Raw genomic sequence first — 13630 nt, 5'->3', positions numbered from 1 at the left:
TATACAGGCTCTTTTTTGGTTCCATATGAACTTTAAAGTAGTTTTTTCTAATTTTGTGAAGAATGTCATTGGTAGTTTAATGGGAATATCATTGAATCTATTAATTACTTTGGGCAATATGGCCATTTTCATGATATTTATTCTTCCTATCCATGAGCATGGAATGTTTTTCCATTTGTGTCCTCTCTGATTTTCTTAAGCAGTGGTTTGTTTTCATTGCACACCATGATTCCCATAGCCTACCTGAGTTGTCTTAGCATGGAATATGTGGACTGATGTTTATGTTCATGATTCTTACGGTGAGTCCATGTATGCAGGTAGACCATAGGCCAAATTATAAAATAGAAATCATGCTCCAAATAAATTAGAAATATAGCTATATAAAAAAGGCTAACACAGGAAGGTGATGGAGGATTTGCCGTATTGTCTTCTTTTGACCAGTGTTCGGGAAAGCTGAGTTTTCAAAAGGCACCTTATTCATTTGCTTTACCAAGACTTGAAACACACAACCTAGAAGTGAGAACACTGTGTGCTGTGCATGCATGTGCAGCTCAGCTTTCTGACTCTGGATCAAGAGTTAACGCTTAAAAGTGTTTAAGGCCTATTCTGTGGAAAGGCTTTATTTATACCACTACTGGTTTGAGTCAGGTATAAATAACTCAAGCCAGTAGGTATAAAGCCTCCTCTTCTGGTAGCCTGAGGAGAGTGGAAACAGATGAAAATACAAAAGACCAAAGTAGAATCCAATAATAGAATTTTGTTATTAGTGCCTAAGATATTCTTATTCCTGGTTACTATATTTTTTGTGAAGCTTTTTGCAGTCCAAGAATACTGTACTTGATATAGCTGTTGCATTTCTGGAAATTTGAACATGAAATTTCAGTGATTTTCATTATGATGTCAAAGGTGATTTAGTTTCATTTAAAATAAGCATTTCATTGGAATGCCTAATACTTTAGAATTAAGGCTCTCTATGCTAACCCCATCGGTAAAATAGCTATTGATTTTAAAGCACATAACACACTCAAGTATCTACTTTTTTTTTTTTTTTTTTTTTTTTTGAGACAGAGTCTCACTCTTGTCACCCAGGTTGGAGTGCATTGGCACGATCTGGGCTCACTGCAACCTTTGCCTCCTGGAATCAAGAGATTCTCGTGCCTCAGCCTCCCAAGTACCTAGGATTCCAGGTGCCCACCACCACACCAGGTTATTCTTTTGTGTGTATTTTCAGTAGAGACAGGGTTTCACCATGTTGACCAGGCTGGTATCAAACTCCTGACCTCAGGTGATCCGCCTGCCTAAGCTTCCCAAAGTGCTGGAATTACAGGTGTGAGCCACTGCACCTAGCCAAGTATCTACTTTTTGAATAATCCCTTTATATATCCCTTTTACAAAGAAATAATAATTTCATTTTTATTCAGTTTTACCTCTTTTTAATATAAATACAGTAAGCTTTATATTTGTGTTTCATTCACATGTTATACAATATAGTTTTAGCACTGGAAATAGGTCCCAAAATGGAGACTTGGAATGTTAACATTAGTAAGAATAAAAAAATATTGGCACATTTCTCTAACATTTGAGGTTAAAACATATATAATCATCTGACTACAAGCAGTAGTCATTGGTCATTTTCTTTTGACCAATGAATCAAAAGAAATGTTTTCTGGAGAAACATTTGAATATACCTAAGTAGTTTAGAGCTTAAAGTTATGTTTAACATTTAGATGAGAAGCCAGTAGGGTACAGTGGAGAACAACTCAGATATCCCAAATCTTACCAGCTTGACAATATTCCCTGGCTTCTCTGCAAATTTGTTTAAATGGAGTTATGAGGAATCAATACGATTATTTGTGCATATATCTGTTATAATATTTGGCACATATTAGATACATAATAAATTCAGTTGAATTGATTCTGAGTTATCTCATTATGTATCACAGAATCAAATTTTTCCAATATGTATAAAGTTCATTTTCATTAATTACATTACAGCGTTATATTTTAAGTTCATCTGCCTTTATTTCAGATTTAATTGGACATGCTCAGAATGTAGGCCCTTGATAGTGTTTAAATATCCACTATTAATACCTCAAAAGACTATATGGCATCAGTAAGTAACACAACTCATACAGCATTATGAACATATGCCTCAACTAACATTTAGGTACCCTATGAATAAAATAGCATATCTAGTAAATACAAGAATCCCATTTGCCTTTCCTCAACCACCAAAGGAACAGAGAACTGTTTCACATAAAAGCTTGGAATTAATGTTTAAGATTCATCAGTACCTAGCTTGCCTTCTCCATTTATATATTAGATGCTTAAAGTAAATTAGCACTGTAAAAATTATAGTTTCTCTTTGGTTTATCCTTTAATTGAGAGCAGAATGATATCGCTTTGTAGATGTTCCCAATCTTTTGCATATTCATTTCTCTCTCCTCCCTCTTGGTTAACGTGTTCCTTTTGTGTGACTAATGCTTGATGAACCCCATTTCTAATCTTCAGTTATTCCACCTTCCTCGGTTTTTATTCAGATTAGGTGGCAGAATTAAAGGGATGAATGATGATTTTCTGCTGTGATTAAGGTAAAAATACAATTGCATCTGGAACAAATGGATATAAAATACCCCAGCCATATTGGAAGTCTTCTCTAGGCCTCATTTTTCCTCCATTAGACATTAGCATTTAGGCTATTTGTTTTACAGTGTCAAGACTTCCAGAAGATACCATCATTACACTACTTAGTTATAGATTTAGAGAACAGTGAGCAGTGATAACCTATTATGCTTGCAAACTGTCACTTGGGCATCTTCCATTCCTTGACTATGCTCTTGAGTAGATTAATGTATCTTTCTTTTTGTGAATAGTTGCAACCAGAGAGTAAACATCATCATTCCCATTACTAAATCAATTATCTTGATCCCAATTCTGTACCTTCCTCTGAGCTCATTCATTTGGAGTCAGTTAACATCAAAAATGAATATTGATTAAACCTCAAGAGGCTATAGAGAAATACAAGAGATTCATGTGAAATGAGGGAAGGTGGGATTCAGACTATTGTTAGTAAGTATTTCAAAAATGGTTGCATTTATTTTTTCTAAACTAATGTTTGCAGGTTGAAGTCTGCACAATATATGCCTGCGTGAAAAGCAATGGAACCCAAATCACCACTGTGGAAGACACTCCAAGTGATATACCAACACCCACAATTCGTGGCATCACTTCAAGGTACAAAATTTTGTGTCAGTTAAATCTAAGGAACTCTGATCAGAAGAAATGAAAATAAAAATCAAAGGTATCCTCTCAGCCATGACAATCTCATTTAATGGGTTATTATAAGTATGTGTGTAAATCAAATTTTTGTATTATTTCACAGATATTAATCTTCACTGGACATCCAATGGCATTTAATCTTTAATTTCCCTGATTGCCCAGCCTCAGATTTCTTATTTAGTAACCTGTAAGCAAATACTTGAAATACATGTCTCCTTATTTGAATGTGTCCTTTAGTGAATCCTTTTGCGGAGCATAATACAAGCTTAATTGTAATGACTAACTTCTAACTTAATCTTTTTGAAAAAAAATTGATTTATATACATCAGAGTGCCCTAAAGCTAGAAATCTGTAAAATTAGTAGGGCAGATAATGTTTAGATAAGCATTACCAATTTTGTCAGCTTCTTGGTAGAATCACTTTATTTTTCTTTATTCTTTTGTTGCTGAGAAATGACCGTAGTTTGAAAGCGAGTCTCTTTATAATTCATAATTAGTAATGACAACAATAATAATAATATTTGGTATTGTTTCCAAAGCTGAAAATAAGATGGTAAATTGTTCATCCGTTTGTATCAAGTTGAGGCTGGGAAAAGAAATCTTAGTGCTTTCACATTATACTTTTTGCTTAAGCCAAATGAATCACCCTTCTCTTACACATACAAACAACACACACACACACAGACACATATACACACTGAAATGATCAGTCTATTATTAATGTTTCAATTCTGAAGGATTCCTCTATGACATGTTGAAATTTCTGGATCTTAAATCAGTTCAAAAAATTAGTACTGGTTTTGGCAACCAATGGTTAAAATAATTAGAAAAATTCAACTAACCGGACTGTTAGCTGTTCGTGGCAATAATCATATCTTGTCTGCTTGAGTATATCTTCTATCAAACACATGATAGATACTGATTAAATTTTTGGCATACTAATTAGTTTATAATCCCCCCAGCAGATATCCCCCAACCTATTCACAGTATTATCTACTATGCAGGGAGGAAATAGTCATATTAAATGGGCATTAGAGACCTTTATTCTTTAGCAAATACATCTGTGGCTATAATAATATGGAAGGCAAGGTGGGGCATGGTGGGTCACGCCTGTAATCCCAGCACTTTGGGAGGCCGAGGTGGGCGGATCACGAGGTCAGGAGATCGAGACCATCCTGGCTAACACGGTGAAACCCTGTCTCTACTAAAAATACAAAAAATTAGCAGGGCGTGGTGGCGGGCACCTGTAGTCCCAGCTACTCAGGAGGCTGAGGCAGGAGAATGGCGTGAACCTGGGAGGCGGAACTTGGAGTGAGCCGATATCATGCCACTGCACTCCAGCCTGGGCGACAGACCGATACTCTGTCTCAAAAAAAAAAAAAAAAAAAAAAAAAAAATATATATATATATATATACACACATAGAAGGCAAAAGTAATACAAAAGAGCATAAGACATGATTCTAAATTTGCAAAGTTCCAGTCCACTGTGGAAGATACTCCCCTAAATAAATGTTTATAGAACAATGTAAAAAACACTATAATAAGAGGTTTAGATGTGCAAAAACATAAAGAGAAAAATAGCAAACTTTACCCAGAATTATCAGTGAAGGCATCATGGAAGATGTGACATTTGACTTCAGTCTTGAAAAGCTCAAGGAAGAATTATAGTTAGGTGGGTGGATGTTTTCAAATTCTTGTCTGCTGGCATCCCCATGACTCAAGCCCATGTGAATGACGTAACAGAATATGCCTGATAGTACATATTTATTTATAACTAAAAATAACGTCTAAGCTTTATAAGAAATGGAACAAATGTGACTGTGTCTCTAGGTTTTTTTTCCTTTAAGAAGATTATTGCACATAATAACAGAGGACAAATATTTTTAGTTGCTATTAAAAATTGCTTGTATCCGAATACATTAAATTGATGACAGAAACATTAAAAAGAGTATTATACAACAAGAACAAGGAAAGTGAGAGAGGAGACAACAACAGAAAAGAGATTGCAACACAATTTTGTAAGCAATATTTGTCAGAAAGAAGCAAATGATTTAATACAGTGGAGAAATTTACAACCAAAATATTGGTTGACAAAAGACAATAATGACAGGAAACAAACTGTTTTTTCCACAGTGAACTGGAGAGGCTGAGCACTTAGAAGTTTTAAGGATGTAAAGAGGAGGAGAGAGGGTAAGGTTTAAAGCTGAAATCATGGGGTGAGACACAACTGTTAACAAATAAGTGTTTGGAATCCCAGGTCTCTTGCATCTTTGCTGTGCATCCAGGGGTCTATTTCTCTTCCTCCACATGACAAAGTCCACCGACCAGGAGATTAGACATTTATTCTCTGGAGAAACTGATGGCCACTAGGCAGAGGGGAGCTGAGATGAGACACAGAAGTAAAAACAGTGATAAAGTGAGACTACAACCTGAATGGTGGGCTTTTTGGCTAAGTTTCCCAGTTCTGTCCTCAAAAGCAAGTAGACAAGTCATAAACACCTCCAGATAGGAAACTGAACATAGTTTTCTAGAAAAAAAAGAATGATCTCAAAAAAAATACCTCCAGATAATAGCATATGGGGATCCCTAACAGTAAAAACAACTTGTCCTCTGGTCACCCAGTAGGGAAGTATGCCAATCAACAAGGCTCACCTACCTATAAAGCTTTTAGTCAGCTTTTTTTTTTTTTTTTTTTGGTGCATCACTCTTAAAGATAAAAAGGGGACCAAAATAAACAAAAGACATGATACAATAGATTCAGAGACAATGCAGGCGAGGAAAAAAAATTATAGCCTCAGACAGATAAAAGAAAATTCTCTAACCATGAAACAAAACCAGCATACTTAAAAAAATAAATAAATAACCAACGAGGAGAAAACCTCATGGAAATTAAAAGGGTGAAAAGCTGAATTGAAACTTTTGAAGAAAGTTCAAGGGAATGTCTCTGAAAATGCAATGACACACAAAGATTTAAAAGAGAGAGAGAAAGAAAAAACAATAGAGAGCATCCAGGAAGTCTAATATTTGAATAATAAGAGCTTCGAAAGAGAATCAAACGAAAAGAGGGAGAAAATTTAAAAAAAAAAAGACAAGAAAATATCCCAAAACCAATGTACTACCGTGCAGATCAAAAGATTCCCTGGATATCAACAATATGACTAAAAAGCGATTACATATAAAGGGATATTATCAGGAAATTGCAGAGTACCATGTTTAAAAAGCACATCCAAAAAGCTGCCAGGAAGAACAGACACTACCGCAATCAAGATATGAAGCAGCATCATGTTGTCGGTCTCCTTTATTGCTAACTCCTCTTCTATCCTTCCTAAAACTAAGCAAACACTGCCATGTTTTGTTATGTATAATTCTGCCTTTTCCATATTGTCATGTAAATGGATCACATAATATGTAGCCATTCAAATGGCTTCTTTTAGTTAGCATAATGCATTTAAGATTTGTCCATCTTATTGTATACATACTAGCAGTTGTATACATACTAGTAGTTGTCAGTTTTTGTTGCTGAGTAAGATTCCATTATATGAAAGTTCTACAGTTTGTGCACAGTTTGGATAATTTTCAGTTCTCCGTGACCACGATTAAAGTTGCTATAAAACATCTATATACAGGTTTTTGTGTGAAGATATATTTTCATTTCATGTGGGTAAATACCCGGGAGTTGGATTGCTGAGTCATAAAGAAACTGCCAGACTGATTTACAAAGTGACTGTAACATCTTTCATTCCTACTAGCATTGTATGAGAGTTCAAGTTGCTCTACATTTTTGCTGGAACTTGAGATACTATGAGGTGTTTTCCTCTTATTTTTTAAAAAGTCATTTTAATAGATGTTTGTGGTGTGTTATTATGGTCTTAAATTACATTTTCCCTAATGACTAATGATACTGATAAGCTTTGCAATTGCTTTTTGCATGCACTTTGGCATTTGTTTACTCTGGGAAACGGTATCTCCAAATCTTCTGCAAATTTGTTAATTAGATTGTTTTCTTATTTTTTGAGTTTTGAACATTTTTTAAATATATTTTGGATTTGAGTTTTTGTCACATATGTGATTTACAGATTTTTTTCTCTACCTTATGATTTGTTTTCAATTATCTTATTTGTGTGTTTTTAAGAGAAAGAGTTTTAACTTTCCAGAGAGTTAGATTTGTTACTTTTTCCTTTATGGTTTGTGCATCTGGTATTTTATCTAAGAACTTTTTGCCTGAGTTAATGTCACAGAGACTTTTTCTTGTCTATTCCCTAGAACATTTGTATGTTTACATGTTGAATTTATGTCTATGATTGGTTTTGTGTTAATTTTTGTATACACTGAGGCATGAGTCAAGGTTAATTTTTTTGGGCATGTAAGTATTTAATAGTATCAACAAAATTTTTGGAAAGATTATCTTTTCTTTATTGAATATTTTTAGATTTTTGTCAAAAATCAATTTAAACATGTTTGTAGGCCATTTTTGGACTCTCTTTTATGTTCAGTTTATCAGTATGTATATCTATACCAATATCGCACAATCTTGATTACTACAGCTCTATAGTAAGCTGTCAAATCACATCGTATGAGTCCTCCAACTTTGACCTTTATAAAAATCATTTTGGCCTTTCTCACTACTTTGCCTGTCCATATAAATTTCAGAAACAGGTCATTGATATCTACAAAACATGTGATTTTGATTAGAACTGCATTGAATTTGTGGATCAATTGGGAGAGAATTGACATCTTAACAATATCAAATGTTCTGATTCAAGAACACACTGTTGCTCATTTATTTGCATCTTCTTTCCTTTATTTTATCAGTGTTTTATATAATCCAGTATGCAAATACTGCACATATTTTATTAAATTTATACCTAATTACTTATTTGGGGGGTGCTATTATTAATGTTTCTTTAAAACAAATTCAAATCCAATTGTTGCTAGTGTGTAGAAAAACAATTAATTTTGGAATAGTGAGCTTACATCCAGCAAACTTGCTAAACTCCTTATAAGTCTTAAGAGCTTTTTTGTAATTCCCTAGTCTATATAGATCTTCTACAAAGAGAAACTGTTTATTTTTTTCATTTCCAATCAGTATGTCTTTTATTTCTTTTTCCTGCCTTATTGCACTGGATAGTTTAATAACGTGATAAGAGCATACCCTTGACTTGTTCCCAATCTTTGAAAGAAAACTTTCAGTCTTTTACCGTTAGAAGTGATCTTATGTATGAAATTTTTAGCCATGCCTTTTATCACGTTGAAGAACTTACTTTTTATTTTTAATTTGCTGACAGTTTTCATTATAAATGGACATGGAAATCTGTCAAATGCTTTTTTGACATTTTAAATTTGTACTATGATCGATTATATTTACTGATTTTAAATTATTGAACTAGTCTGTATTCGCTGGATAACCACAACTTCGTTGTGATATATTTTCTTCTTCATATATTGGGGGATGCAATATACTATTATCTTATAGAAAATGTTCATCTGTGTTCATAAAATATATTGGACTGTGTTTGATTTTCTTGTAATACCTTTGCCTGGATTGGGTATCATGGTAATTTCTTGTCTCATACTAACTTGGGAAGCATTTCCTTCTTTTCTATTTTGTGGAAGAGATTGTACAAAAGTGTTATTATTTCTTAAATCTTGGTAAAATTCACCAGTGAAACCCATATTTGCCTGGAGTTTTTCTTTGATGGAAGGTTTTTTAACTTGGAATTCAATTCCCTTAATAATGTATGATATTTGGCAATTTATTCTCCAGTGAGTTTAGTCATCTTGTGGGTGCAGAAAATAGGTTAATTTAATCAAATTTGTCAAATTTATTAGCAGGAAGTTGTTTGTAGTATGTTTGTACTACAAACAACAATTTGTTGGAACTGATTTTATTCTTTCATTTCTGATATTGGTAGTAAGTGCCCCAGTTTTTCTGTTCAGCCTAGAGTTTTATCAATTTTGTAGATCTTTTCAAAGAACCATTTTTGGCTTTATTTATTTTCTATATCATCTACATTGTTTTCTATTTTCCATTTCAGTGATTTCTGCTCTCTATTGTTTTCTTCCCTCTTGCCTTGCTATTCCTTCTCTAGTTTCTTAAAGATGAAAACTTCCATTATTGATTTGAGACCTTTCTTCTTTTCTCTCAGTCCTGCTTCGGTATAAAGCTCACAAATTTTGAAATGTTGCATTGCACTTCATTTGTTCAAAATATATTTTAATTTCTCTTGAGACTTCTTTAACCCATGGATTATTTACAAGGGGATTGTTTAATTTCCAAGTATTTGGGGATTTTTCAGATAAGTTTCTATCTGAGTTTCTAGTTTAATTCTATTATGATCTAAGAACATAATTTTAGAATTCCAATTCTTTTAAATTAGTTACAGTTTTTTCAGGGCCCAGAATATGATCTATCTTAGTGAATGGATGTGCACTTGAGGAGAAGGTACAGTCTGTTGTTGTCAGATAGAGTGTTTTGTAAATGTCAATTAGATCAAGTTGAGTGATAATGGTGTTCAGATCATCTATATACTTACTGATTTTCTGCCTGCTTGTTTTATCAGTTATTGTGAGAATGGTGTTGAAGTCTCCAAATGTCCTTGTGGCTTTATCTATTTCTTCTTCAGATCTATTAGTCTTTCCTTCATGTATTTTGATGTTTTATTATTAAGTGCATACATGTTTAGGATTGTTAATGTCTTGATAAACTGGCTCTTTTATCATTATGTGATAAGCCCTTTTACTTCCTGATAATTTCCTTGTTCTTAAGTTTATTTTGTCTAATATTAATATAGCCACTCCAGCTTTCAATTGCTTAGTGTAATTCTGGGTGATTTTTCGATCGATTCCTTCACATTTTGAATATTAGGTTATAAAAATCTGACTCCTGTTAAAATCCTTTGAAGAAAGTTAGAGTTCTTATTTACTTTTTTCGGCAGGTTACCAACTGGTTAGCTTTAGACTCCAAATTCTGTTTTCCTTTGCCAGTGACTACAGTCAGTTCCTATTTTTTCATAAAGTAGCATAGCAAAGCTATGAACTTTGCTTTACTACTCTGTGTCTGTACAATGGCTAATTTGGGATTTGGCTGTAGAATTATGTAATAGTTCTGATCTCAAAATCTTCGCTGTGCTGCTTGCATAGGCGATGCACGTGAGGCAACCATAAATGTGCAGCTTGGAGTTGAGTCAGGACTTGCGTTCGTTCATTCATAAAATTAGCTTCTAGCTTTCTTCTCTCTGAAATGTCCCCAATCTTTCCAGCTGCTTTGGACTTCCTTCCCTGGATTTTTGGCTAGAATGATATGATTTCTTTTGAAATGTCTGCCTCCCAGCCTGCCTCCAAATTTGCATAACTAGAGTTGTTCTTAGGCAATGAGGTAAGAGGAATTCGAGAAAAAAAAAAGTAACAAGGACTTCCCCCACATTCTTTGGACTATAGAGGCCCCATTTCCTGATTTCTCTAGACAGAAAGATTTTTTCCCCCCTTGGGGCTTTAGATTCCAATTTGGCCACAGCTGCCGCAGTGCAGCTCCTTGGCTCTGATCATCCTCAGAGCAGGGCCCAGCAGAAAGAAGACAAAACAAAACAAAACAAAACAAAACAAAACAAAAATGGGGGTTTTCCCTATACTCTCTGGCTTGCAAGGCATTTTGTTCTAGATACTCTAGCCGGAAAAAATTTACTTTCTCTAGGATTTTGCTTCCCTAGTTCACAGTTTCACACTGATACTGCCCTTGGGTTAAAGATGGGAAGTAAAGGAGGGGGAGAAAAAATGGGAAACTCACCCTGTAACATTCATTCTTAAAGTTTTGTCTCCCCTCCTGATCAGCCTGCTATTGTTAACTTTTCAGAGTCCTCAGGTAGTTACTTTATATAATTTGTGCAGATATTGAGTTGTAATCAGTGGGAGAGATAAGCTGTAAGGGGCTTATTCCATACTGGCCTGCATGGGAAGTCCCCCTCCACCACAGTTTTCTTTCTTCCAATGCCTTTGGCAACTTTCCTTTTTTCCCCCAGTCAGAAGCCTAGCAAAAACTTGATAGAAATCATTCATAACCAAATATTGGCATGTAAAATCTTTCCTTTCTTAAAATGATCCATAGTAGCAGAGTAACATTTTCCAAAGGCAAGACTCTAATGAGCAAGTATAGGCTGCCAAGCCATTAATCAAAATTATACCAACACCAAAGCAGTTAGCCTCGTGTGTGTATGGTATTGTTTGTGTAATTTCATTATACTTCTGGCAATGTATACTTGTTAGTTATGTTCCTATTTTGGTTTTAAAAAATCTTTCATATTAGCAACATGCAAAATGAAATGTGAAATCCTTCCAGAAAAACATCAGCAGACGGGGTCTACTTCTCTAGCATGTAAAATAATTTGGTTTCTAAGAAGCCATACATTTCTTAGATTCTTTGTTTATTTTTGGTGAAATTCAGAAGTCAGTAAAATTTAACTTTCATATATTTCAATAACATACAGATAGCATACCAGCCTGTTTGATTATATGCGTGCAGTGTAACAACTCATCTTTGTCTTTGGCCTTAACTTATGCCTTGTTTTTGACTACATCTTCAGCAGTGCAAGCCCTTATCCATGTTTTTCCTCTTATATATAAACCAAAGATTCCATAGCACACAAATATAGAAAAATCAAATGGACCCTTCTAGTTTTATAAGCTGCTGCTTCAGAAACAAGCCCTGTTTCTACATTGCATTTTCCATACTTGTCATATTATCATCAGCTCCTTCTATATCCCAAAAGAATACTAACTACTGATCGATAACCCGGACATGTCTGGCCATGGCCTACATGTGCCCTGGGTAGTTCATTTATTTGTCTTGGTGGATTTGCTAGAGTGGAATTTAATCAATAGCTAATTCATTAATTCTGGTCCTCGAGAACGTAGAGACTGACCTGGATGAAGATAACTGGCTGGGTCTGGCTTTGATAGAAATATGACTAACACTGCAGCTGACAGCTTCACTAGGTACTGTGCTGACTATGAAGTTTAGTTATTTATTCCCCATAAATGGAGAAACTAAGAAAATAACACAAACAAGAAAGATGTTTTATTACATTACTGCTAGTATTCCAAAATGCATCATTTCCAGGCATGAGGCTCAAGGGAAAGTAGAGAAAGAACTCAGATCATGTCTTCTAATGTCTTTAATTGGAACCGTGGCAGTTTTTTCACATCCAAATCAGTCTGGGGATGTGTTATTGATGAGGAGTGTGAGGTATAAAGTCTTTGTAGCACTCACAAATAATTGTTTTAAGATTTGCTTCTAGATGCTGAATGAGATCAATGATATTCTTACACACAAACTGCAGAAATCTTTCTGATAACAGCATAGGTTAGATGTCTCGAAATGAATGCTAAACCACTATCGTTATTAATGAATCTCTATATATTTTTTTCTTTTTTGTTGTTGTTGTTGAGACAGGATCTCGTTCTGTCACCCAAGCTGGAGTGCAGCTCACTGCAGCCTTGACCTTCCAGGCTCAAGCAATACTTCCTCAGCCTCCTGAGTAGCTGGGACAATAGGCATATGCCACCACACCCAGCTAATATATTTTTAAAATTATTTTGTAGAGATGGGGTCTCCCTGTGTCGCCCAGGCTGGTCTTTTGAACTCCTGGGCTCAAGTCATCCTCCCGCCTCGGCCTCCTAAATTGCTGGTATTACAGATGTGAGCCACACAGCACCCGGCATCCCCCTATATTTTTAAATTACTTAATGTGGGGTTAAGTATGGTTCAAGAGGTCAGAGCTTGTGGAGAAAGAGGATTCTCCTTTTTTCCTCACCAAATTTTATGAGGCATGCTATGATATACTTTTTATGCTATGACATTAGATATCAGGGAATCTCTTCTATCCTTGATTTTTTCTGCCTAACTTTTCTCAGTGAATGATAGCTTCAACTGAAGTAATGATTTTACAGTTTTGTAAAATCAAAAGAAAAAATTAATATTTTACATTTAATTTAATTATTTAACATTAAAAGAAAAAATTAAGGCCACATTTCTGTTTGTTTGTTTTAATAGGGAGAGTGTTGGGCTGAAGGATACAGAATGTCAAATCACTTGTTTTCACCTGTATACCAAACTTGCTTACCAATATGGGCAATTGTAGACTATTTTTAATATGGACTAAAATTGTCTGCTTAAATCTTTAAAGGATATGGGTAGAACCTTGAAAGAGAGAATTTGGACTACACTAAGTGCAATTTGTACAGATCCAATCAATAGCCTTATGGTCACCATGGCTTTTAGGAAATATTACTCATTTGATGGCTATGAGTTCTGATTATCACATTCTGTTTAAGGAGACCTTAACAGAATAGAGTCAGA

At 34.6% G+C, this 13630-nt stretch overlaps 1 protein-coding gene across 1 annotated transcript in view; it reads left to right on the top strand.

Annotated features, from left to right (window-relative positions):
• USH2A (usherin) overlaps positions 1–13630 on the top strand; it is an 843890-nt gene that overhangs the window by 624773 nt on the left and 205487 nt on the right. Inside the window, exon 48 of the mRNA XM_031015607.3 lies at positions 3122–3234. Within this exon, the coding sequence (XP_030871467.3) occupies positions 3122–3234 (113 nt within the window). The remainder of the gene's footprint in view (positions 1–3121; positions 3235–13630) is intronic.

This window comes from Gorilla gorilla, chromosome 1 (assembly GCF_029281585.2).
Source record: "Gorilla gorilla gorilla isolate KB3781 chromosome 1, NHGRI_mGorGor1-v2.1_pri, whole genome shotgun sequence".
Taxonomy (NCBI): domain Eukaryota; kingdom Metazoa; phylum Chordata; class Mammalia; order Primates; family Hominidae; genus Gorilla; species Gorilla gorilla.
The sequence above is the reverse complement of the archived record's forward strand: the minus strand, read 5'-3'. Positions and strand labels throughout refer to the sequence as shown.